The sequence below is a fragment of the Boleophthalmus pectinirostris genome, unplaced genomic scaffold, assembly GCF_026225935.1.
Source record: "Boleophthalmus pectinirostris isolate CB_2022bp ecotype Guang Dong unplaced genomic scaffold, ASM2622593v1 HiC_scaffold_17, whole genome shotgun sequence".
Taxonomy (NCBI): Eukaryota; Metazoa; Chordata; class Actinopteri; order Gobiiformes; family Gobiidae; genus Boleophthalmus; species Boleophthalmus pectinirostris.
Genome location: NW_026571115.1, coordinates 21929969 through 21956325, shown reverse-complemented (window position 1 = coordinate 21956325; position 26357 = coordinate 21929969). Strand labels below are relative to the sequence as shown.

Sequence of the window (26357 nt, the reverse complement as noted above, 5' to 3'; positions counted from 1 at the left end):
TTCTAAGTGTTAAACGTTAACACTGTGACTCAACAACTACTTACTTTACTCTTACAGCACTGTCATAGTTGAAATAACTCTTTATTATGTTGAAACATATCTGGATTTTCTTCATTTTACTCACAACACCAACACCGTGAATTTAACACTTTTGAATTTGCTGTGTACTTTCTTCCACTGTGAGCAAAACTACAAATGACAAAAGATTTATGTTGACAATCTTAAATGATTTGAATATTTGTGTTTCTTGCAGCACTCCTTCAGATATGATTTAGTTTGTCTCATTTTGGTTTCTCCATCTTTGAAAATACCAGCTCTTGATCTAGTACTTGACTAGTTTTCTCAAATACTTTTTACTCTTGAGTAATGTATTGGACTACTACTTTAATATTGCAAAGAAACATAACTGAAAGTGCATGTATTCTTACTGTGAGTGAAGACGTGAAAGAGTTTAACACCAGCCCTCTCTCGTCGTTAGTGTTAATGCACCCAGTGTTTAATGCCAGCAGGGGGCGCTACAGGTCCTCACGTATGCATAGAATGGGTATACTTTCCTAGAAATACAAAACAACAACAAAAAATGTAAATTGGTCAGTAATTATATGATAATGCCACATTAGTCAGGGAACCATATCATTCAGTAATTAACTTTGTAGAACTACTGCTTTGTTAAAACTGATAGTACTTTCTGTTGAGCTGTATTTAACTCATGGATACCGTTGGTTAAGGTGTGGTGAGGTGGTTCCTCTGCGGTGGTCTGATCCCTGCTGCTTCTTATTTCCCTACACTGTTCAGTTGAATAACACAGAGGGCAATGGGTTCCTAAGTTTGATTGTGTTCTAATGTGAATGAATGACTTGGATGGCCTCGGACGGCTTTATCCTCCCTCTTTATGTGGAAATGTAGATCCCATTTGATTTGGGAGATGGTTATGATGGAGCGCAGAGTGGATAGAGCTGCTCATTATTCAGAGTGCAAGAACACACACACACTCCTGTATTATAGGATCCAAATTGACGCCACTTCATTATTCAGAGCACCTAGGCTTGATTAGCAAATGCAAACAGCGCCTGGATGTCCTGCTAATTTGTATTGGCTGTTTTGGGATTCTACACTGTGCTGATACTGCTTTCTCAGATAAAATGCAGATACAGCTATAGCTTTATTGGTTATGTAAAGCATCAAACTAGTCTGTATATACTGTCTATTTTAGCTAAATACAGTAATCATTGAAATATCAAGCATCAAACAGTGCAGAATAACAGGCTGCAACTCACTGCACCTAGCCTATTTACACTAAACAAAATTATGAAAGAAAGGTTAGTTGTTTAGTTATAGTTACTAGTAGCCTAATATAACCACATATCTATACTCTAGTTGTTGTTAGGCCTATTCTACACTAAAGCTAATCTACGTTCAGTGTAACTCTAATTATAGGTTAATTGAAAATGTCACCAATGCCTGAAGTCATGAATTAAAACAAACTGTGGGCGTGTGGAAGTCGTGCGCTCGTTTACGCATGCGCCAAACCTAACCCGGAGTTTGGTGTGTACATTGTGCAGAGTCCACGTTCTGCACACCCCTCCCTCTCTCTCTTCTGCTCCTGTGCGCAAAAGACATCCCCAAAACAAGTGAACCAAGCTGGAAAGAAAGACTGACCAACTGTGGTTTTAGGACATAAACTATATTATTTCGCTAGCGCATTTGTCAAGATAACTTTGCCTGGAATCTTCCAAATAAAGAAGTAGACCAGCGTAAAGGGCGAGAGGCGGAAACAGTTCGGATCACTTTAGCGCACTAGGGTAAGTACGCATCCTGCATCACACAGCAGCATATGCTAGTGAAAAACTTAATTTAAAAAGTGCAGTGTCTCAAAAAACATAATTTATTGTAGTCTGCAGCTGATATAGAGCTAATGAAACAACGTAACGTGTTACAAAAGAAAATATAATTCTGTTAGTTAGCGATACAATCACCTATGAGAAATCTATGCAAGTGTCTTATGGCACTATTGTTGTAGAAGCCAACATTGAGAAATGCACTGGTTACATACATTACACTTATTTAACAACAATCAGGAAATAGCCTTTTCAGACAGGTGATTTTAGTGGTTAAACAAACATTATTTAGATTTCAATACATGTACAAAACACAACATGTATGTTCTATTATATTAAAGGTCTTGTATTACACAAATTTGAGTCTTCTGAGTTTTACGCCATTTATAATGTTGTTACCTCCTCAAAAACATACTCGTAGTTTTTTTTTTTTTTTTTGTTGTTGTTTTTTTTTGTTTCATTCATCTCCAAAGCTTAAAAGGCTGTGTGCCATGAAGATAATGTCATGAAGTGGTAGTTTTCAAGCTTACAGCTCCGTTTACCTTTAGTTCAGTAGAGATTGGTAATTCCAGGGCTGGTATCATCCAAATGACTTTAGTGAAAGTGTATGGAGTTTAAAAACACTGAGGAGCACTTCTGTATTACCACATGACATCACAAGGTGAAACAGAAGGTTTTCTGTCTGAGAGACAAACTCAGCCTAAATATGCAGGGTTCATGTGTACATGTGTCAATGAAACATAACAACTCCAGGTATGTTTTTGATGAGGAAACTACATTATAACATAGATCAGAAAATAGCACAATATAGGTCCTTTTAAATGAAGTTCCCTGCAACACTGCTCCTGTCTGTTTGCCATAGGTTAATTATGAATTAGCTAAAATTGTAAACATAGTGACTTAGCATTCACCATTTAAAACAGTATTTTTGTATTATTATAATTTTTTACTCTAAATTAAATGAAATTTAGTTCTTCAACAACTAAGATTACTTACTTACAGCTCATGTAATTTCATTAACACTCAACCCCCAGGGCTTCAGTATTCCTTGCTCATTATGCATGTGTTGTTCCTGTGTGGGGTCTAATAGGCGAGCAGATGTGACAGCTGCCTGCTTAATCAATAGTGGTGGTCGTTTGCCAGTCGCACTGTCTCAGAGTAACAGAGCTCATTGTCCCAGCTCACCAGCCTGGCTCCTCCATTCACTGTATTTGTTTGACTGCAGATAATGCCATACGTCATAAAGGAGCTGACCTGAGGCTTATCTGGGCTCCTCTTGTCACCGATGATGCTGTGATGTGACGTGATATTGTACATGGAGCAGGTGGAGGTGGTATCAGGGCCATCTCATGTAGCTGCGCACAGTGACAGAGCAGATAAAGGCGCTGACAATAGGACAAGCAGCAAGTAATTACTCTCTACATGCATCCAGATGTACAAGATAGTGCATCCTGGTTTGTCTCACACAGGATGTGAGTTAATTAAAAAGGCCTGGAGGAGAAGTCTGCAGTGGTGTAAATGTAGCCTATACATTCACACATGTGAAAATACAGCAGGAGCCATGAGAATGACAGCTTGACCAAATTTGGCATTTTGTAATAATTGTATCAATTTAAGTCAGTAATATGTAAAACATCAAATGAAATATACAAATAGGAATTTTTCAGCAATAGTTTAAATTAGTGATGCACTGATCCATTCCACTAGGCTTTAAGAGTCTGTTGATATCAGTGCAGGGACTAAAAACTGACTTTATTAACAAATTATATTGTATGAAAAATATGTTATTTACAAAATTATAACTACACACTAATTAATTACACAACAACTTTGTATTAAAACCTCTTTCTGGACCAACTATGACCAGTAAATACTGTTGATACTGTTGAACCAGGATATTGGCAGAAGCTATATTCTGGAGCTGATAGGTGATTTTCATGGATCGGACCGCTGTTTGATTTCTGTATTGGTATTGATGCATCCCTAGTTGAAATTAGGGATTTAACAATAACTAAAATATTTTGATATCATATCGTCAAAGGTCTTAGAATAATATTGTATGCCGCAAAAACATATCAAATTACAAACCTCTTTGCTTAAATGTACTGTTTTGTTGCAGCATCGGCTAAAAACTGTGAGAACTACATAGACCATGACCCTTTTCTCCTTTGAGGCAGACAATGTGGATAAATACCTGTTATTAAGCACTTTAATGTCTTAATTCTTTGGAATAAGACAGTAATGGTATCCCCAAAGGCTTACCAGGGTATTTTAAAAGGAAAAAGAAACAGTTCCACAATTCTGTTAGCCTCTCTAACTTACCAAATTAAATATCATACCATGAGACCCATTTTGTGATAATATCATATTGTGGCATTTTAGGGGTGTTAAAACAGTTAACAAAGGTCTTTTCCTTCACAGCTGAAACCTATTGTCTATACCTCTTTCCTCACATATATTCAATGTCTCCCACAGAGATACCTACATGTTTCCCTACAAAGCTCTAAGAATAGTTTTGTCTGCTTTTCTGAACACTCCTCTATTGTAGTTTGAAATACTACCAGCGTTTGTTTGCACGTTTCTCACATTTTCGCCTGTAACATGTTTAGGAGGAAGCGCAACATATAGCTGCAACAACAGAATTTTGCAACTTGACTGAGCGAAATACTTTGAACAAAAACAGAATTTGAATCTTCATCTTAATGAGTTTCTTATTTGGCCATGAGCTGCTCTGTAAACATAGCGAGCATGTGACAAGTTTTACCCAAGGCTTAAGTAAATCTGAGGGAAAGTCAGAGGGAATGGAGTTTTGAGAGAGAAGATCATTGCTATGACACCCAGTATTTGCTCAGAACTTGCAAGACATGTGACTCAGGATTGTTCAGCTAATGTTGAGACAGATTAGGACCTGCTTTTACTTAATCGTTGGACTTGCAATTCCTCAAAGACACAGTGAGCATAGTTGTGAAAGTGCTCTCTTTATTGCCTCTTGTTGCAACATTAACCATCATGCAAGTCTCTGCAAAAGAAGATGCTACAATGAAATAGTTGAAATTTGTCAAGCTCAAGGCGTTGAGGCAGAAATATAATGTCATACCCAGTGGTGGCACATAATGAAGTAAAAGCAGTAAAGTACTGGACTGTGAAGTAGACCTGCTGAAAATGCTGGGAGATTATTTTGAACACATTTGTATTTTGAGCAAACAAATACACAAATAAAAACAACATTCAGTTGTTTCTGTTGAAAAGAAATCTGCAGAAATCTTTATCAAAATCACTAAATTTGAAACTTTATAAGACCTAAAAATCTGCACAAAATACTTACTTTTTACTCTTTAAGTACATTTTTATACAGGTGCTTTAATACTTTTACTTACTTACTTGCTCCTTTATCTGTACTTCTACGTAAGTAACAAAATTTCGTACTTCTTCCACCACTGGTCATAACCTTTTGAGGCTTAGGAGACAACAAGAAACACTAGGCAAGATAGCTATAGCTACATGAGATCAGTTTTACTTACACAAATGCAGTGTTTACAATTAACAAAATTGGGACGATTCAATAGTTGATTTTATTGGCATTAATCTTTCAGCCCTAATATTATTTCCTTGGGCGATAATCCAGAAACATTTAAATCTGTATACTTTCACTTTACTTAGCACTTAAATTGCCTATCTCAACTCTGAAGCCAGCAGTTTTGTTTTTGGCATCATTTTAATGCCCTTCACTAGTTCACCACAACCCATTGGTCTGCTCACTTTCTTTATACGTATGCCCAATATAGACTGTAACATGTTAAAGGGACAGTCTGGAATTTTCTACATTGGACCTCGTTTTCTAGTGAGCCAGAGTGTTGGAGACGTGTAGAGACACTTTTTTAAATATTCCATCCAGTCCTTGTATTTGCAGACGTTGCTGGCCCACTCCACAAAACACCTGAGGCAAAACAAATATAACAGTGTCAATGTAAATGTCTGTGTTGATAGAATAATTTTAGAATTTTAGGATTTATGTCTGAGCAGCAGCACCGAGTTCTGCTTCCTGATAGAAAGCTCAGCAGCGGCAAACTGATATCACCACAGTAAAAACCCACTGCTGCTGAGAAAACAGTCCCTCAACTTGCGAAGATTCATGCAATGTAAGGTTCTTTCAAACATTATTCAATCAAAACAGACATTTACATCGATAGTCTGGTGTAATAATAGATTTGCTTTGGGTGTTTTGTGGAGCGGGTAAGACTGTTTTTAGTGGCAGGGTAACTATGGACATTGACATGCACTAGCCTAGCACCAGCGACCTCTGCAAATACAAAAATACAAGAACTGGATGGAATATTTTAAAAAGTGTCTCCACATGTCTCCAACATTGGCTAACTAGGAAATGAGGTCCTATGTCAAAAATTCTGTACTTTCCCTGTCTCAAAATGTCTCAAAAAAAAAAAAAAAAAAAAAGTTGGAAAGTACCAGATATTACTTGGCCTTTTATTTTTTCAGCCTGTGTGACAATGAATGCATTAATGCAATATTTGTTTTGGATCGCATTGAATCATTACAAAGACCTCAATTGGTTTTGTGGTCTGGCCCTGCTGTGCCCGCTGTAACACTATCTCCTAAATGTCAGTCCCAGCTAACACTTCACGTCTCTGCGTCTCCAGCCCCTGGCTGTGGCCTGATAGATAGATATCTCACTCTCAACTGCTTCATCTGGACAGTTAAAAGCCCGGCGTACTGACTGGCCTGCCCGCTAATGGCCTTGTGTGGCAGCTGGGGCCCGGTTGCCGAGGAGACAGCTCAGGGGCGGGGCTTTTGTGTGTCTGAGAGGATAGAGCAGGCTTTTAGGTGCACTCTCGCCTTCACACCCACAGACTGCAGCCTGAATGAGAGATGCTGCCAGGTCTAATGAGGTTTATAGTGATACTTGCCCCAGGAGAAGTTGGGCTCATGTGAATGGTGATCGGACAGACAGATGGTGCAGCTTTGTTTGTCTGTGTCTGTTTAGTGGCACAGTCTGTATGGATTTTGAATTGTATTGAACTGAACTGATAAATAATTAATCTTAAAAAAAAAAGTGCTCATTCTGGAGGTGTCTAAGGGACCTCTCCACAGAGCTGAACTGTAACTTGGTCTAGTGCTGTCACCTTCTTGTCTGTAATGGAGATAGATCAGTAGTAGAATTATGTGATAGATTTAATGCTATACTGTGGATCATTCCAGGCAAAGCAAAAACACCTCCATGAAGACAAGCAGATTTAAGCCCTCCATCAGAAAGGTTACTAACATACTTTAAAAAAAAAAAAAAAAAAAAGAATGAAAAATCACAACATTAGCTGTTCTGTCTTATTTAGCTTTCTTATATTTTGCATTTGTCCCCAGTCTACCTCCAATCAGAAAATAGATCTACAACCTTTTTTTTTTTTTTCTCTCATTTCTGAATTATACTTACTGATGAATTAATTGTTTACTACTATTGTAAATGAATAATTTTGATGCCTAACTTTGCGCACTAATAATTGGATGAAGGTTTATGATTTATAGGCATCTCACTGTACCTCTAAACCTTGTGGTGGCTCTTAGACACACTCAATTTTTAGTGACTGCTAACATTAGTAGCTCTATGACATTTTCATTTTGTAAAGGTAGCTCACCAGAGGAAAAAGGTTGGAGACCTCTGTAATATAACATGGTCTTGATTGAGTCTAGTCAATAATTGAAAGGATCAGGTTCCATATTTGGGAATTTACCTTTCATTTTCATTTCATTTTCAAACTTGCCTCCATCTGGAAATATGACATAATCACTTTCTGCAATCTGACAACTACCAATTAAAAGCCACTGTATCACTTTTCAGTTACATATATGCATTTAGTGTAAAATAGACTAAAATAAAAGCCTTTTTTATGCATCCTTACTCTGAGTGGGCTTGCATCTCCACAAGCCTGACTCTTTTTTGACCTGCCATCTTTCTCCACGGAGAATGTTCCCGTCATGTAGGTGGCTTGCCATCTCCAGAAAGTTGCATACAGTGCCTTTAAAAAAAAAAAAAAAAAAAAACTTCATATATAACTTCAACATCAACCTTTTTAATCACTTTTTTTTTTTTTTTTCTAGATGGCGTCCAGTGACTCGAGGCTCCAGCAGCAGCCCTCACAGAAAGATGCAGCCGATCAGAACTTTGACTACATGTTCAAACTGCTCATCATCGGGAACAGCAGCGTGGGCAAGACCTCTTTCCTGTTCCGATACGCAGACGACTCCTTCACCTCAGCCTTCGTCAGCACCGTGGGCATCGACTTCAAGGTCAAGACCGTGTTCCGCCAGGACAAGAGAATCAAACTACAGATCTGGGTGAGTGGATTTTAGCAGGTTTGTACAGTGGAAATTGGTAACGGAAGCTTGGAACGCTCGTAGCTTCATTGGCACTCCCAGTCAGTCAACATTTGGACAGATCAGAGGAAGGCAGTGAGCATAGCTATTGTGAAACATTCAGACTGTAGAGTTGTAAAAGTAGGAGTTCCTCATAGTTTGTTCGCATTTGTACTATCTGAGATCTAAAAGGTACATGTGCGTAATTATTAAAGTTCCTATATTATACAAATTTGATTCTTGTGAGCCATGCTAGAATGCTGTTACATCCTCAAAAACATACCTGAAGTTGCGTTTTGTTTCATTCGTATGTTTGAGTAATTCTTTTATTATTAGTCTGTCTACATCTTCAAAGGTCAAAATGCGCTGTCCCAATTTGTGATGTCATGCAGTGGTAGTTATCGAATTAACCATCACCTTTTATTTTTAGTTCAGTAGACATTGTCATTTCCAGGGCTGAAATTATCAAAATGATTCTACTGCATGGAGTTTAAAATTGCTGTGGAGCACTTCCTGTATTGCTACATGACATCACAAGGTGGAACAGAGTGTTTTCAGTTTGAGAGAAGAATTCAGCCTCAGAATTATAACATAGACAAGAAAATAGCATAAATGGGCCCTTTAAGTTGTCATCAGCTGTTGGGACATTGTTGAATTTGAGTCATACCTTTTCCAGTTCTCCTCTATGCATGTTTGATGAGGAGGTTAGGTTTGTTGTCAATAAGGGTGGATGATGTTGACAAAAAATTGTATTTCTTGGTCTTGGGCTTTCAGTGATTATAGCCTATAGACTTGTTTAATTTTGAATTTTAATTTTAATAAGATCTTTTTCTTTTTATAAAAAAAGCATACATTTGTGACATGATAGGGGTTAAATCTAGCTTGATTCATCAGCCGGTTTCACTTCGTGGAAACCATCTGACCTCAGCAGCATTAGGATTTTTTTGCCCACTGCTATTTGGTTGTGACGTATGTAATGCGCCGCAAACGGGGTAACTGGTATATTAAGCTTTTCCCAAATCCCATAGGAAGAAGAGCAATAATGTCTTTTCCCTTAATAAATTCACCAAACATTCTCTTTTTTCCTCTTTCACGGGTTTTAGCGAACCGTCTAGTGTATTCCAATTCCTGACCTAGTTGCTGGAGAGAAATGAAATTGAGCGGAGGCACTAGGTGGTGCCAACCAGGCTACCACTTTGGCACCTAAACGGCTGATGTCAAACTTGTCCTGAAATGGCTCAAAGGCATTATGTCTCAGAACAGTAAAAAAAATTCAATGACTCAAAATGCTCAGGTCCGACATTTTATCTCATTAGGTGGTCTACTCACTCTGCTCTATGTCCACACAATTTCACTATTTTTGTTCAGATAATTTAATTACTTAAATTGCCTGTACATTTTTTTTACACGTTTAAACATCATAGTATGTTGAAACTTTAGGAGATGTTTGTCTACTCCTCCATTTCAGTATGTGCATTTGCCCTCGGAGCAGATCTTATCACTCTGGTGGTGGAGTGGACATGGCAGCTGGTGCAGTGTTTGCTAACACAAACACAGACCCAGCTCTGCACACTATTCTCAAACATTAGCTTCAGGTGCTCAGAGGGGGTCATGTTAGGCCACAGCATCAGCAGCTCTGTACTTATCATTACTAGTTTAATGAGATCACGTTAATGACTCTCTCTTTCCAGACCTATGGAATTGAGTTATGTGACAAGCTAATTATTATGGGTACGCTCTGTGCTACCACTTTACGTAGTCTAATATCTTCAAGCAAATTCTTTATGTTGGAATATACAATCATTTCAAAACATTTCTGGATCACTAATGATAATACCATATCTGTCATTTTACTTGTATCAAACATTGTAAACCATTGGAGTAGTGAATGGTCATACTCTTCACCATAACACAGCCTGTACATGGTCATAATTCATCACTATAAACATTTGAAGCTGACATTGTCTAAATAGTTTTGCTTACAACTTCCAAAAATATAGTAGAGTTGTTAAAGTAGACCTGTTATGCAAAATTGACTTCTTAGAGCCTGTTATTGTTGTCACCTCTCACCATTTACTCACCTGAAGCTGTATTTGGAGTGATTCGAGCATGTTTGCGCATCTTAAATCGCTTATTTTCAGAACTGCATATTGCCGATCAATCCCCGTTTTCACCGCCACTGCTCTCTACGTCGCTCTCCAATTTTATGTTTTTTAATTCATGATACGCATAGGATTTGACAGCTCTGTGTAATAATTTTAGAACAAATAAAAAAAAAAAATCCACTGCTTGCTATTGTGATCTGCATCTAGACACCAGCTCTGTTGTGATGACGTTTCCAGCGAAAGTTGTTTTACATGATTGTAGTGATTTAAAATGTGCAAAATATAAGATAATGATAAAAATTAAAGATTCAAATAAAGATTAAAAATATCAAAACCCAGATTGTGCTGTCCTCACGACACGCTACTATATGACGCTAGACAGACAGTTGTTTTTTATGATCACCGTGGTATTGAAATCAAGATTTTTCCTTAGTATTGAAACTGAGTTTGACATTTCAGTATCAAGACAACACTACAACATATCCCATACTGTAACTTAAGTCGTATACAAACCAGTGCTGTCCGCAACACAAGCTCTGCTCAAAATCTGACCAAACTAATCCCTCTAATATCATATTCCAGGAGATGTCTGTTTAACTTTCCACAGCACATTTCCTATAGCTCACAGACAGTATCTCTCCACTTATGCTTGGTTGTTCAAACAGGTGATTCACTTGAGCCAACACTGCACAAGCCAATGAGTGATGTACAAATGTGTGAATCATAGGTCCACACCTAAACAAACCTCCTGTATACACCACCTGATCAGACCTGTCACTGCAGTACACACACACTATCAGGACAGCTGATATATGACCCACCGTGAGATTAGGGAAATACTGAACAGTAGCATTTGCATTGGTGAGGCATTAATCAAATCAAAATGATCAATTAACAAAACAACTGGCATATAATGTAAATCTAAATTACAGAGTTAGCAGTTTTTATGCAGAATAAGGAAATCATCATCATACTTAAGAAAATTGCAGCCTTTGCGATTTGCTAATTGCATCCATTCAAATTTCAATTGTAATTAATCTTGCAGCCCTATAAAGTATGTTTTAAAACAGCCGAAAGCTTACTGAAGTGCAGAAGAGAGCATAATACAGAAGAGCTAGTTAAAGGTCCTATATTAGGCAAAATGTACTTTTGTGAGCGACATGTTAAAATGTTGTTACCTCATCAAAAACATACCAGAAGTTGTGTTTTGAAGGTGCGATGTTTAAAAACACAGTGGAGCACTGTATTACCACATGACATCACAAGGTGGAACAGAGAATAACATGTGTGAATGAAACAAAATAAAACACCAGGTATGTTTTGACGAGGAGATAATATTATAACACAGAAAACACAGAAAATAGCGTAATATAGGCCCTTTAAACTATATGTGGGGCAAGTTTATTTGTATATCACATTTTGTACCCAGGTGCTCAAGTACAGCGCAGGTAAAGAAGAATACTTAAACTGTGACTTTTAGGATTTGTCCAGACACCTCAGACTTCCCACAAAAGTTCAAATCTAATGCAATCGGCTTCTGTAACAACATGTTCAAATGTGATTTGAACATTGTACATTGCATCCCTTCTTGTAATAAAGGCTAGCTAGGGCCTGATAGAGCAGCTAATGCTGATTGATGACTAAGAAAGTTGGCATTTCCTCGAATCTAAAAGCAGAGGAAATCCCTATCAACAGCTGGCCCCCACAATGCAGTTCCACAGTATTCAAAGGCTGTGTGCGCCTTCTAGACACCATGTTAATAATCTACTCTGCTCTATATAGTGTCCAAACACATCCCAGGATATGAGAGGGGCATAACTAATGAGTTTGGGAATGAGACAGAGGGCGAGGGGGAGGAGAAGACCGGCCCTAGAGGCACCCTTACCATTCAGAATAGAATTAAATGAATTGTTTTGTCATTCATTTGCGCATTAACGGTAATGACGACTCAAATTGCTCTGCTCTAGGTGGTACCCGTGCTTGTTTAGTCTTGGTCTTTAAAGGTCCTATATTACACAAACCTGACTCACATGAGCTTTAAGCCATGTTATAATGCTGTTACCACATCAGAAACATTTGTGTTTTGTTTCATTCTCACATATTTGAGTAATCCTTTATTATTAATCTGTCTACATCTCCAACGCTCAAAATACACTGTTCCTCCTTGTGATGTCACGAAGTTCTAGTTTTCAAGTTAAGAGCTACAGTACTTTTTACCTTTAGTTCAGTAGAGATTGGTAATTCCAGAGCTGAAATGATCCAGGTGATTCTACTGTATGGAGTTTAAAAATACAGAGGAGCACTTCCTGTATTACCACATGACATCACAAGATAGAACAGAGTGTTTTCTGTTTGAGAGAAGAACTCAGCCTAAATATGCAGATTTATGTGTTAAACATTTGTGAAAGTAAACAAAACTCCAGGTATGTTTTTGATGAGGAAACAACATTATAACAGAAATCAGAAAGCTGCGTAATATTTGCCCTTTAAACTTGTTTTAGTCTGACTGTCTGGTCAGCATCCTGGTTCGCCACTGGTCTGTTGTCTCATTTTAGTACACTATCAACGCTGCTTATGTGTCAAGAAATGATCTATTGTGTTTGAAGAGGCTGAACACTGTCCTCCTACAGACATAAATGTAATGTATTGTCAGGGGATAAACGGTCCGTGTTTTAAAATAGACCCAGGTGAGTGACGCATGTTTAAAGACCAAGCCTGGGCTGCTGACATCAGAGCCACTGACCACTGGGGACAGAGACGCACTACTATGAATAATACTCTTCCACTTCATTAGAGAGTTCTTGTCCTGTGCCTCTTCTGCAAATAGCCATACCAAAATATGTCATAAATGAGTAAGGCTTTATTTTCAGCAAATGCTATTAAAAAGTATTAGTGGTTTTGGGTGGATTGTTGCCAGAATGGTAGTTCAGAGAAGTTCCTGATTTGGGCCTCACAGCAGCTGGGACCGTAATGGAACATTCATGAGCACGGATAGAACCGTTACCTAGACACCCCTACACCCCTCCCATCCTTCATCCCTCTCTCCCTCTCGCTTTCTAAGAAAATGGGGGGTACATTTACATGGCCATAAAAATCAGTGCATTTACATACCCAGGAGAAATCTGATCATCCAAAACACCAGGGAACATGTTACACTTTTTAGAATACAAAACTTTCTCTTTTATTTTTTATCTTTGACATATTAGTCGCCATTTTCTGCATAATTTTACTTGTCAGAATCTGCTAAATTGTGAATAAGAGAGAAATCAGATTACTCATATCAGATATAACTGTGTAGATGCTATTTCAATAATCTGACAACAACAAGTAAACAAGAGGAGATCACACTTTGTAAGCAACTATCTGGACGTTCTCCCTAATCTTCCCTATATCCTGGTTTTAAATTACAGGAGGCACTGGCTTCATGACAACACAATAAACAAGAATACTTTAGAAAATGTATTTAGTTACAGAATACTGAATACATGCAATAAAATGTATTCTGCAATGTATTCTGATAATGGTCCAATCAGGGTATTATTGTAGTAGTATAGTATTATGCATTTACATCAAGGTGCATTTTAATTATAGTGTAAAACTGGAATATAGTTCATCAAAATGTGTATTCTGAACATGTATTTTCGGTGCATGTGTTCACTTACTTCCTAACCCTGACAATAAACCAGTTACATGTGAAGTCAGACATCTCAGTGCGTATCCAAAGGCCATCTGGAGGCAGATAGGTGGAGGCGCAGGTGGCATTTTCATATCTCTTTGAAAGGTGGTGAAAAGAAGATAAGGTATATTATCAGAACATATTAATTAGCGTGACAGCCAGAAATGGTTTGATTCTATAATTCAGTTTGTTGGTTTGTTTGTTTTTTTAATAAGAACCACTGACATTTCATTCCTAGACCTGACAAGATTTATCCTACCGTGCCAAATACAGTATATCCTTATCATTGAGGGATGTCTGTGGAAAGAGAGAATAGACTGTCTTTGTTGTTGCTGCCTCCTGGTGGTGAACTGGCTTTTTACAAAACATAAATTGTGTTTTCAGGATACAGCGGGACAGGAGCGTTACCGCACCATCACCACAGCGTACTACAGAGGGGCTATGGGCTTCCTCCTCATGTACGACATCACCAACCAGGACTCCTTCAACGCTGTGCAGGACTGGTAAGAAAACAAAACTCAAATCTTTTTATAAATATCTGCTGGCTGTGTTTCTTTTACTCATTTACTCAACATGCATTTTAAGGTGCATTATGTAACTTTTCTCCCCTGGAAAGTTCCATGGTGACGAGCAGATGATGCACCAGGCCAAGTTACAGGTCAAATCTGTGGAGAGATGACCCCTGTTCACAATGCCATGGGACATTCTAGGCAAAGCAATCACATCTCCATGGAAACAAGAACAAGAACAAAAACTGCAGACCATCCACCAGAAAAGTTACATAGTGCACCTTTAAACACATGTCATAAACATCAAAGAATGTGATATAAAAAATGTGTTTCAAATGCAGATAGTACAAGTATTGATATTAATTTCAATTTCAAATCAATTTATAAAGGTGTATTATGTCAAGCAGGTGTCAGACACTCCATCAGAGAAGTTATATACTGCACCTAAAAATACAGAAGAAACGGAACAAATGCATTATGAGCTACTTGTTTGTGTGTTTGTTTCAGGGCAACTCAGATTAAGACGTACTCGTGGGACAATGCGCAGGTGATCCTTGTGGGGAATAAGTGTGATTTAGAAGACGACAGGCTCATCCCAACAGAGGACGGGCAGCGGTTAGCAGAGGACTTAGGTAAATACTCAACACCATTTCAACCACAAGTGGTTTAAAATACACAGAATATTCAGAAGCTCAATAGTCCAACAGTGAGGAGACATGCAAAGCAACTAATTATAAATACTCTGTAACTGAGTAGATTTTTTTTGTTTGTACTTTTAATTGAGCATGCCTAGTAATTGTAATTACCTACATTTAAAATTGTAATTAGGTAATAAGTAAGTAATAATAATAAGTAATAGTAGGTTTTTCCCCAGTGCATGGTACCATTCACAGAGGTGGGACCAAGTCATTGTTTTGCGAGTCTCAAGTAAGTCTCAAGTCTTTGACCTCAAGTCCGAGTTAAGTCCCAAGTCAAATACAGGCAAGTCCAATTCGAGTCTCGAGTCACTGGCCCATAAGTCCAAGTCAAGTTCAAGTCATCTGCTTTGAGCTTAAACCAAGTACCAAATATTGCTTTGGTTTCAAGTCCAAGTTGAGTTCCAGGTCTTAGTCTATTCTAGTCTAGTCTATAGTTGAGTTCAAGTCATGACTTGCAAGTCCCCACCTCTGCCTTTCTATAAAGACAAATACACAAAATGGTATTGTGTCCAGAACTGTAAGACAATGCCAAATGAGATGGAAATCAAGTTATTCTGCAATTACACTGTTTCATTAATAGTGTTTTGTGCAAAGATTGATTTAAAATGATTAAAAAAAAAAACGTTTTTGTGTAGTATGTCTACTCGATTCTTTAAGGTCTGTGTGTTTTGTTTGTTCTGTTTTGTAATAATTTGGTATAAAAAATGCATCTTAAAATATTACTTGTGTACAAAAGAAATAATCATTTGACTTGTTGACAAATAAAAAAAAAAAAAATCACCTACTAATGGACTATTTAACTAAAATAATTTGTAGCTGCAGCCCTATGCATGAATCTGAAATTACATTGCAACACTTATGAGTGTGTTTTCAACTGGATATTTTCCCCAAATTGTTCAAGAGATTACTTTTATATAAAATAGTCAAATAAAGACCTGATAGGTATGATATATTAAATCTTCTCTATTAAACTTATTTGAATATAAATGCTTTACAGGTTTTCAGTTCTTCGAGGCCAGTGCCAAAGACAACATCAACGTAAAGCAGGTGTTTGAGCGGCTAGTGGACGTCATCTGTGACAAGATGAACGAGAGCATGGACGGAGACATGAATCTTATGTCCAACCACAGAACCCAAAACCTGAAGGACATGTCCTCGGAGAACCAGGGCGGCTGCTCCTGTTAGGGTCCCTGGGTACTCTGGGATACCATGTGGAGCCCAAACCGTCCTGTGTGCCTCTGATGCCAACCACTCCCCCTGGACCAGACCAGACTGTAGTGCTCTTCACCAATCATGGCATCCTTATTATAATCTTTTGTAATATAGGTAACTATTGGTAACCATATAGTTGCAGTTCTCCAGTAGTGATCTTGCCTTGGAGTTTTTTCAGAATGGAGCTTGTGCTGGGTTGCCTGGCAAATCTAGAATAATGTCTCTCTGTATTTTTTATATAGATTGATATCAGTCTGGTCCCCCCCAAACGTGATCGTACAATCAGTTTATTTTTTTTCAGTGATGCATGTGAAACAAAGAAGCTCACTGGTCACCTTTGATTTACAAATAAATCTAATTTATCTCACCTCAGATTAACAGAGTTTAGTGCTTCGCTCATTCATTCTACAGAAATCTGTGATGTTTTTCACCCCTCTGTGATATTTTTGTCCTTTATTTTTCCTAATACGGATGGACCACGCGTGTCCCCGATTGGCTAATCCACCTGTCAGTCACACCCATTTTAAAACGGGGAGATTCATCGGTGACCAGACTCACATCTTCGTAAGGTATTGAAGAAGTGTGTATTCTGGTTCCAGGCAATGTGCACAAAATTGAAAACTCTTTAAACACACTAAAACCAACAATAAATCTTTTAGGGTTAACGACAAATGGAGAAAATCTTTTTTTTTTTTAACAAAAAAAATTTCTATATTCTCATCCAAGTTACTGTGTGTTTTTATTGCCTGACCTGGGTTATAATTATGATTTATGATAGACAATATTTATTTGAACAACCTAAGCCTCAATCCTTTTTCATATAATTTTATACTGGGAATTCATTCAGCTTCAACAACTATGACTACTTAAAGGGCCCATATTATGCTATTTTGTGATCTGTTATAATGCTGTTGTTTGCTCATAAAAAATATACCTAATATAGGACCTTTAATCATTCTCAACAGTTGGCCCATTAGTCACTTTGTTCTTTGATAGGTTTTTATGCCGAATTACTGTCCACTCCTTTTCCAATTTGTGTAGCATGTGTATAACCTTAGTTCGAATATCCTCAAATATCAAAATGCAGCTCATGTTTGTCTCCCAGTAGTACTAATGAGAAAATGGATTGCATGACAAATCTGTACTTGCTATGAGATAAATGACATTCTGGTCTTTGAATAGTCACTTTTTAAAACTATAACTAAACTATATTGTGCTCATTATTTATGAAACTTTGTGAATATTTTTGGAATGTAATTTTAAGTATTAAAGTCCATCTGCAACGGTGCATGGCAAATCAAGAAGCCAAGTGATTCTTTGTATACTCTCCAGTGCCTTTTTCACTCGCATGCTGGTAACAGATTGTCAGTTAGTGTGAACCACAACAGCGATCCCACTTAACTTCTCATGGTCATTCACCACTCCCTGATTTTGCTGTTCACTTATCTCACTGGTCACTACTGCTGCTAAACAGTGATAGTTCTAAGAATGTATTGCACATAGCATCTCACTTGGACCGGATGAACTCTGGTATAGTATCAGTCATTACACTAAATCATATCTAAAACACTGTGCATTTAGCCTGTGGAGTCAGCTGTGTTAAAAGATTTCTGTGAACCACTTGTACTTTTGTGTTATTGTGATTTATAAACTGTATTTTGGTTTGGGACTGTCGTAAGCGATAAAACTTTATGTTTTTAACGTAGGTTTTGAATGTGATTATTGTTTGAGGAAAATATCTATTGGATGGTAAATAAAATAAAAAATAAATATGAAATGCAGCTCTTTAGATTGCTGTATTTTTGTTTCAATTGTTAATGCTTTAAACGGTAATAGTACTTAATTCACATCATACATAATTTGTAAGTGCAGCGTTGTTTTTTCAAGTGTCTTCTTTCACAGGGACGGCATGGACATGATCAGATAACTTTGTAAGCTTGTGTGTCAAAAATACATTGTTCTATTTAAAGGGCCCTACGCTACTTTCAGATCTCGGCTATGATGTTGTTTCCTCATCACAAACAAACCTGGAGTTGGGTTTTGTTTTATTCACACATGTTTAACACACAAACCCTGCATATTTAGGCTGATTCTTCTCTCAAACAGAAAACACTCTGTTCCACCTTGTTCCACCTCCACTATGTTTTAAACTTCATACACTTTCACTAGAATCATTTGGATCATTTTAGCCCTGGAACTGCCCGTCTCTACTGAACTAAAGGTAAAAGGTATCTTAATAACCACAGCTGCGTGACATCTCAAAGTGGAACAAAACAGCTTTGGAGATCTAGATAGATTAAAAATAAAGGATTACTGTGAATGTAACAAAACGCAACTCCAGGAATGTTAGTGAAGAGGTAACAGTATTATAACATGGCTTAAAGTCAATTTTGCATAATATAGGACCTTTAAATCTGGCAACCTATCTGCCACCATGAATGCATTTGCTGGCTTTATGATATAAGATTTAAGTGAAACTGAAACCCACAGTAAGAAGATGTTGTCTAGTGGCACAGACCAACTGTCACACCATTCGCTTGTGGTGAACTTCACAAAAAAAGTAATTTATGGTTTTCCTGCTTCCTTTTGACACCACACCATTACGCCACATATTTATCTCCATCTCCAGAGAAACCACTACACCATTATCCTCCATCAATAAGGATTTCCCCATCTTCCCCTTCCTGTGAATGGCACTGCACATTCCTGACTATTCTAACCTGCAGAGCCGATATTACACTATTTTTTGTTTTATGTTATTATATTGTGTTTTGTTTAATAGATACATGTTTAACACACAAACCCTGCATATTTAGACTGAGCTCTTCTCTCAATCAGAAAACACTGTTCCACCATGTGACATCATGTGGTTAATACAAGAAGTGTTCCATTGTGTTTTTAAACTCCACACACTTTCACTAGAATCATTTGGATAATTTCAGCTGTGGAGTCTCTATTGAACACAAGGTAAAAGGTTGTTAACTTAACAAACTACTGCTTCATGACATCACAAGGTGGAAAAGAGCATTTTGAGCTTTGGAGATGTAGACAGACTAACAATAAATAGGTACTCAAACATGCGCGCATGAAACAAAACACAACTGCAGGTATGTTTTTGATAAATTTAGCGTAATATAGGGCCTTTAACAACACTTACACCGCTAATTATAAGAGCGTAGTAGTACTGCATGCTCCCTATAGTTTGTGCAGACAGTTTATAAAGTTCTAACTCCACACACAACCAATACGTTGATTTGGAACGGCTCTGTGCCATTCGCTGTGTAATGAAGAACTGCTATTGCATTTGAGGGGATGGGCTTCTACATCTCCTGTGTAGCTTATCATTCATGAAGAAACTTCACGCCTGCTGCTCTGATATGGTCAACCAAACGAAGAGTACATGCATGTGAGCGATAGAGATAAGAAACCGTTCTACTTCAGCCAGAGGTGCGCATACTATTTGTGGTTATTTATTTATAAACTTTGAATATTCGATCTGTGCATTTTGGTTTATTTGACTATTGCACACAACACGAAGTGCTAATTGATTTTGTCTCTATTTATTGATTTCTTTATCGACCTAACAACCCAAATAAACATTAAATCACAGATTAATAATGTCGTATATTGAACTGTGTGCCCTTGTTACGCGCGCCTTTACGCACAGAGCATCTTTGCGTGCGCCTTTACGTAGCAGCTACTTGACAACATCAATGAGCGAATGATTCCCGCCCATTTGCAGCGTACGTCCCAGTTAAACTTGTAAGTTGTAAACACCCCCGTAAGATCACCTTATCACCCCTCAACAGGCGCGAAAAAGAGTTATGCTATCCACAATATCTAAGCAAAAACAAACCTCCCCATACAGAAGCGGAGACACGCGCATCAACAGCAGCTCGGTGTCCAGTTATGCGGGAGAACAACGGACAAACTACACGTTTTTGTTCTCGAAAAGGAATAAACGATGACCCATGATTACTTAAGACGGCTGTTGGCAGTTCACGTTATACTGTGCACCATGGCCGGTGCGCACGTAGCCCAGGGAGCACGCGATTTCGAAAAGAAAGGTATGTTTTGAAAGTGCAACACATCTTGGGCTTATGGTGTCCAAAGTAAACTGTTGCATACTGCTGATTTATGTATTCAATTAGGCCTACAAAATGCTAGGTTGATTGAACTATTGGGCATCCAAACCATGCCTCTCACAATGCTTTGCGACAAGGTGGACACAAGATATTTCCTGATAGATGGATATCCAAGCTATTTTATCAGGTAGGCCTATTGTAATTTTAATTTAAATTAATAGATTTTAAATGGCAGAAAGTTACAGACTACATGAAATTGAGAAAAAAAGAGACATATAGTTAAAAAAAAAAAAAAGGTTACTAGTGCTATAAAGATGTGCCAAATATTGACACATTGTAGAACCATGTTTTATCACACCTCATTTTAGGAGGATTTGAAAAGTGTCAAAAATCAAATGTTTTTTGACTTATGCATGCTGTAAAAGCATGTTAAAAATCATTTAAGATCCTGGCAATGTGATTTTATAAAGACTCGTCATGCAAGACAGACGACATGGTGTTCTCTCTGTCTCTAGTGTCCATGCTGCTTCATGAGGAGCCAGAAAACCCCAAATGTTTTGCAGAAAGCAGGAAGGATTTTACTTGCTTCTGGGAGGAGGATGAGAGGGCCGGCTCTATCGACCAGTACTCCTTCATATACAGATACCAGTAAGCTCATGCTCTTAATGGCACTAGAAAATATGTTGTATCATATTAGCTCAAATTGACATAATTTTCTAATCAAACCCAGACTCATAACTTTAGGTCAAAGTTTACATATCACTATGTAACCTTTTTCTGTTGTAGAAATGAGCACAACAGTACCTGCCCGCTGAAGGTATTCCATCTCACAAATGGAAGAAAACTGTACGTTTGTCACCTGAACCAAACCCAGCTGTTTGTGCAAATGGACATTGAAGTGAACCGTAATGGAAAGCTCATCCACAATCGCACTCTCCTGATTGAGACAACCTGTAAGTTACAACAATACACCATCTGTCCTTTTTATAACATTACCTTTGGAAGTTTTATGGTGTCTATCTCTTTGTAGTTTTATTGGACCCACCTGCAAATGTGACCGTATGCAACGGCGCAAAGCCAGGACAGGTCAACGTCAGTTGGATTCCTCCTCACCTAAAGTACATGGACGATAGCATGATGTACGAGATCTTCTACACTCCTATGGACAGCCACATCAAGAAGGTATGCCATTGCCACCAGCCTTATCAAACAAATCCATAATGTATGCTTTTATGAGATGATTGTGTTTTTTGAAGGTGGAGGTGGCCTATGCTTCTTCACAGCTGGTTCTTAGAGGTCTTCAGCCAGCGACCAAGTACAAGGTCCAAGTGCGTGTGAACCTGGACGGTATCAGCTACAGCGGCTACTGGAGCTCATGGAGTGACCCGGTCTTCATTGATACGCCCCCTGCAGGTGGACAGAAGATACATAAGGAAGACGAGATCAATTAAATAGATATTGCTGCTTTAACCACTTTTTAATTTTTTTCTAGATCTTGACCCCCTCATCATATCTCTAAGTGTGATCATCTCATTCATTTTCCTGGTGCTGTCTCTCACAATGCTAGTCTCCCATCGCAGGTCTGTAATATTAACGACTATTTCTGAAACAACGTTCAGGCAAATCTCAGTATATTGAATTATTTTCTAACTGTTTACAGATATTTGATCAAAAAAGTTTGGCCTATTATTCCAGCTCCAGAAAACAAGTTCCAGGGCTTATTTACCATTTATGGTGGGGACTTCCAGGTAAAATGCCAATGTCTTATTACTTCATTCAAATATTGTCATTTTGGAATTGCTAGTCTTGCTGCCCCCATTAGAGACATTTGTTTTCTTACCCGCTCTAGCCATTGCAGCTTTCCATGCTCATGTTACACATACATTCTTCTGTTTTGTGATAGGAGTGGTTAGGACACACCAATGGAGATGTGTGGCAAAGCCCAAACGTGTTCTACCCAGAGGAGTGCCCCTCACCTCTCGAGGTGCTGTCCGAGCTGCCTGTGAACCCCCTGGTGCAGTGCCCTCCTCTGCCCCCTAAAGCCCGCAGGGTGCCTCAGGAGGTGAAGTCAGAAGTGGACATAAGGCCACCTCTGCAAAGAGAAGATTCTACTCAGAGTGAGGACTGGACGGGCAAGTCACATGACCACTGGCTCATGGAGCGTCTACAAGCGCTCCAGCAGCACCCTGTCCCATACTCACAGGAGTCCCAGGACACTTACGTCACCCTGAGCCACAACAACAACAGTGAGGACGGGCAAGATGTTGTCCCAGTGGAAAATGTACCTCTGGAGGTTCTGTTCACTTCCAGGAAAAAGACAGAATCTCATTCGGACTTAGGCTCTGGGTCTGGCCAGCTGTCGTCCCAGTCCAGTTTTGAGTACTCCAACCAGGACTGGGCCCACAAACCCCCTGGATACACATATATGGCTGTGGCAGACTCCGGGGTATCCATGGACTACAGTCCCATGAACAGACTGGAGGATATTGGGAAAGTACCTGTATTCACTCATGAGTACAAAAATGACATTGCTTTGAGGAGAGCATTTCTGACCAGGCAACACCACATTCACGACAACTACTGAGCATCTATACTGGCCTTGTTTAGATCAACTGATACGGTGCTTGTCAATTAGGATATTTTACTATACAACATAGTGACTACACTTGCAACATACACTATTATTATTTGACATGCATCATCACTATATCACTGATGAAACTGCTTTTTTGTACAGATTTCGGTAGTGAAGGTTCATGCTAGTTTCATCATGGGACATTTAAGAGTTTTTATTAGATCCAGATCCATAAATCAAACATTGCTGGCAATTTTACTGAATTACTAGTGTGATAAATAGTTTGTCACATATCAAGAATATGAAATTGCATTAAACCAAAGTTGGCATAATTGTAATGAGTACTCATCTTATTGGCCTCGAGCAAGCAATGAACTACATGATACATTCTGGAGCATTTTCTAGGGGTCTTTCTGATATACACTGTAAAAAGTAATATCTAGGTAAGTGAAAAACCTAAATTAAGGGCATTTTACTTTATTTGACTAGATTCAACTTTACAAGTACAATTATTTACTAATGGAACATGTGTTTTTCTTAATTCAAGCAACACAAGATTTTGTTTCTCACTGTAAATGCAAAGATTTGTTGCTTTTATTATCTTCAATGTAAAATATATATTTTCTGATTTTAAGTACAAAAAGTCTTGTTCCATTGGTAGATCATTTTACTAGTCAAGTGAAATTTATTCATATCAAGATAAAACATTCTTAATTCAAGCAATGTTAACTTAGCTAGACTGTACTTTTTGAAGTGTACCTTTTGGAACTGCAAAAGTTGCAATATCAGCTTTTGTTTCACACTGTATCAAGTGCACTATGCTTTTGGTAGAAACAAGGCTTTAGCTGCTCAGTGTTCAGCTTCTATAAACTAAAACTGTAAAATAAGAGGTTCAAAGAGAATAAGCTAGGACTCACACACAGAGTCCACAGGCTGCACAAACAGCATATCCTTGTTCAGTACAGAAGGAAACGAGGTTCCTCAAATGTGGATTACATGTATTGATTATATTTACTTGTGTTAAGATTTCACATACATTGAATGGACATTTAAAAAATTAAATTAATTACATGATGTGAACCTAAATCTAACTGTGAATAAAAACTATGTGATTTTTTTTTAAGTGATGTGAATTTTATATTAAAAACTATGAAAATGGCCAGAAATGTTCATGAATCAGTGTTTGAGAACTGTAGAAGTTCGATGGTCTCCGAGTTTCTAAACCAATTACAACCCATCATTTTCCTCATTATTACATTTTTAAGAGTGTGTGAACAAATGCTCAAATACACCAGTTAAATATAAATTTAATCAATCACCTAAACATCTAAACCTCTTAAAATATTTTCTAAAGTAAAAATGTCTTTTTTGTCATATGTTTTTCATCAAAAACTTTCAAAAGCAAAATTCATAACATTTAAACTAACAGTCACTTATAAATTCAGTGTTTTTGAGCCTGTTTAAACTCCATCAGTCCATCAGGTGACAGCAGAAGTCTCCACTCCTGAACAGGCTGTTCTTCTTTGCCCTCCACACCTTCCTTCTTACAAAAAGTCTTTGTCATTCCTAAATGAGACAGGTAAATGTTCCAAACTTGCTGAAGCCCACCTGATGTCGACTCATAACTCCTGTCCTTTTCCAGTGTACACCTCAACTGGAAATACCGATCGAGAACATCCAAAACTGGGTCAGCTGAGACCTCCCCACCCTTCTGCTCAGAGTTCCCTTGCAGATGATAAGAAGCGATAAGGCGACAGGGCGCATTGTCAGACCCTTGCTTCTCCAACATCTGTGTGAAAAAGGAGGCAGTGTCACAGAGAAGAGCAGACAGGTGGGCTGCAGAGGACTGTTCACTGGTGTGTAATCCACTGGAGGTGCAGGGGGCTGGGGCACACAGGTAACCCTCCAACCCGTCCACTATGATCAGAGCAGGGAGCGAAGAGGGGGAATGAGGAGACTCGTGAAGACCTGCCACCTGAACAAGCAGCTCCTCCAGTGTGCGGGGGTAGCAAAACTTGATTTTCTAGGCAGGAAATAAGCACAAAATAATAATTTAAAAATATTGTATTAGAAAATTCAAACCTAAATGTTGAGTTAAACCTGTGTAGCAGAGGTGGGGACCTGCAAGTCGTGACTTGGACTCAAGTCAGACTTGAGTCACTATTTTTAGAACTTGAGAATTGACTTGATAAAATGGAGTAAGACTTGGGACTCGACTTAGACATGAGGCCAGTGACTTGAGAAGACTTGAGAAACCCTTTCTATTCTGACTATAATGAGGATCTTGTCAGTGTCATGTCGATTTAAAAAGTTAATTTAAAAAAATTACCAAATACATTTCTACAACTCTTTTTTTAAGTGCAATTTACCTTAAAATATATATAAATAGCAAAAATCTAAGCTTCAATTTAAAGACTTGAAATGACTCAAAACTCAAAGCAGACAACTTGGACTTGATTTGAACTTGAGGTCAAAGAACTGAGACTCAAACAATGACTTGGTCCCAACTCTGCTGTGTAACCTTACTATATGAATTTTCTAGTGGATCAGGGTGTGCCAACTGCTTGTCTCCATGGAGATGCCATTTGGTCTGACTGAATGTTTCACAGTATGACATTAACAGTATCTATTTTGCAGATAATCAATTTCAGCTTTGTGTTTCTGTTGCTAAAATGCCTTGAAAAGCATGTATTCCTATTGTGAACAGGGTTGCCTCTCTACTTATCTCACTTATAACTTGGCTTTGGGTGTTATCTGCTTGTTTCCATAGAAATTCTAAGCAACGCAGTAACTTCGCAGAGGCAAGCAGGTGGCGGACACTCTACCACAGAATTTCATAGAGCAGATTGAGTAACTTATGTCTGTGCCTCAACCTTGAGCGCGGCAGGGGTCAGACTGGGGACCCGCCTCTGCAGTGCCACTGGAAGGCTCTGGATCTGAGTCTGGGTGAGGAAGATGACCCTGAGGTTTATCTCGGAGGCAGCGGTGACCGCGGCCAGCAGCAGCACGGAGCGGATCAGGCCGTGCTCCCCCGGGTGCTCCCCCGGGTGCTCCACCACCACCAGCGCACTGCGGGCTGGAGCTACAGAACAGAGCGACTTTTCCTCCACCGCTGCTAATTCACTCCGCGACGGAAAAGTTTTAAAAATGAGGGCTAAAATATCTGCCATAACGTCAAGTTTATAATAACGTACATAATCAAGTATTACTACTATTTTTTGCTAATTAATTAATCAAATTATCACGTCCGGAGCAATTTTGCCGCGGTTGTTTACGTACAGCACGCTGGTGTGTCC

General features: G+C 38.4%; 3 protein-coding genes across 5 annotated transcripts; 2 read left to right on the top strand and 1 right to left on the bottom strand.

The window, feature by feature from the left end:
• The first annotated feature begins 1569 nt into the window (after window positions 1-1569).
• Window positions 1570-18190, top strand: rab3db (RAB3D, member RAS oncogene family, b). The gene is made up of 5 exons (XM_020936638.2): window positions 1570-1802; window positions 7947-8183; window positions 14367-14485; window positions 14999-15123; window positions 16187-18190. The coding sequence occupies exons 2-5, from the start codon at window positions 7947-7949 to the stop codon at window positions 16372-16374; spliced, it is 669 nt and encodes a 222-aa protein (XP_020792297.1). The 5' UTR covers window positions 1570-1802; the 3' UTR covers window positions 16375-18190.
• Window positions 18191-20185: 1995 nt separating this feature from the next.
• epor (erythropoietin receptor) lies at window positions 20186-24184 on the top strand. 3 transcript variants are annotated; one of them, XM_020937983.2, is made up of 9 exons: window positions 20186-20468; window positions 20553-20673; window positions 21002-21134; window positions 21273-21439; window positions 21517-21668; window positions 21743-21899; window positions 21979-22066; window positions 22147-22234; window positions 22390-24184. In XM_020937983.2, the coding sequence occupies exons 2-9, from the start codon at window positions 20649-20651 to the stop codon at window positions 23068-23070; spliced, it is 1491 nt and encodes a 496-aa protein (XP_020793642.1). In that variant the 5' UTR covers window positions 20186-20468; window positions 20553-20648; the 3' UTR covers window positions 23071-24184. The 3 variants fall into 3 exon arrangements, with proteins under 3 accessions (XP_020793642.1, XP_020793634.1, XP_055008681.1); XM_020937975.2 differs by lacking the exon at window positions 20553-20673 and having other exon boundaries at window positions 20187-20468; XM_055152706.1 differs by lacking the exon at window positions 20186-20468 and having other exon boundaries at window positions 20475-20673.
• Window positions 24185-24352: 168 nt separating this feature from the next.
• On the bottom strand, window positions 24353-26231 carry swsap1 (SWIM-type zinc finger 7 associated protein 1). The gene is made up of 2 exons (XM_020937030.2): window positions 25935-26231; window positions 24353-25084 (listed from the first exon to the last, which is right to left on the bottom strand). The coding sequence occupies exons 1-2, from the start codon at window positions 26229-26231 to the stop codon at window positions 24503-24505; spliced, it is 879 nt and encodes a 292-aa protein (XP_020792689.2). The 3' UTR covers window positions 24353-24502.
• Between the last annotated feature and the right edge of the window lie 126 nt (window positions 26232-26357).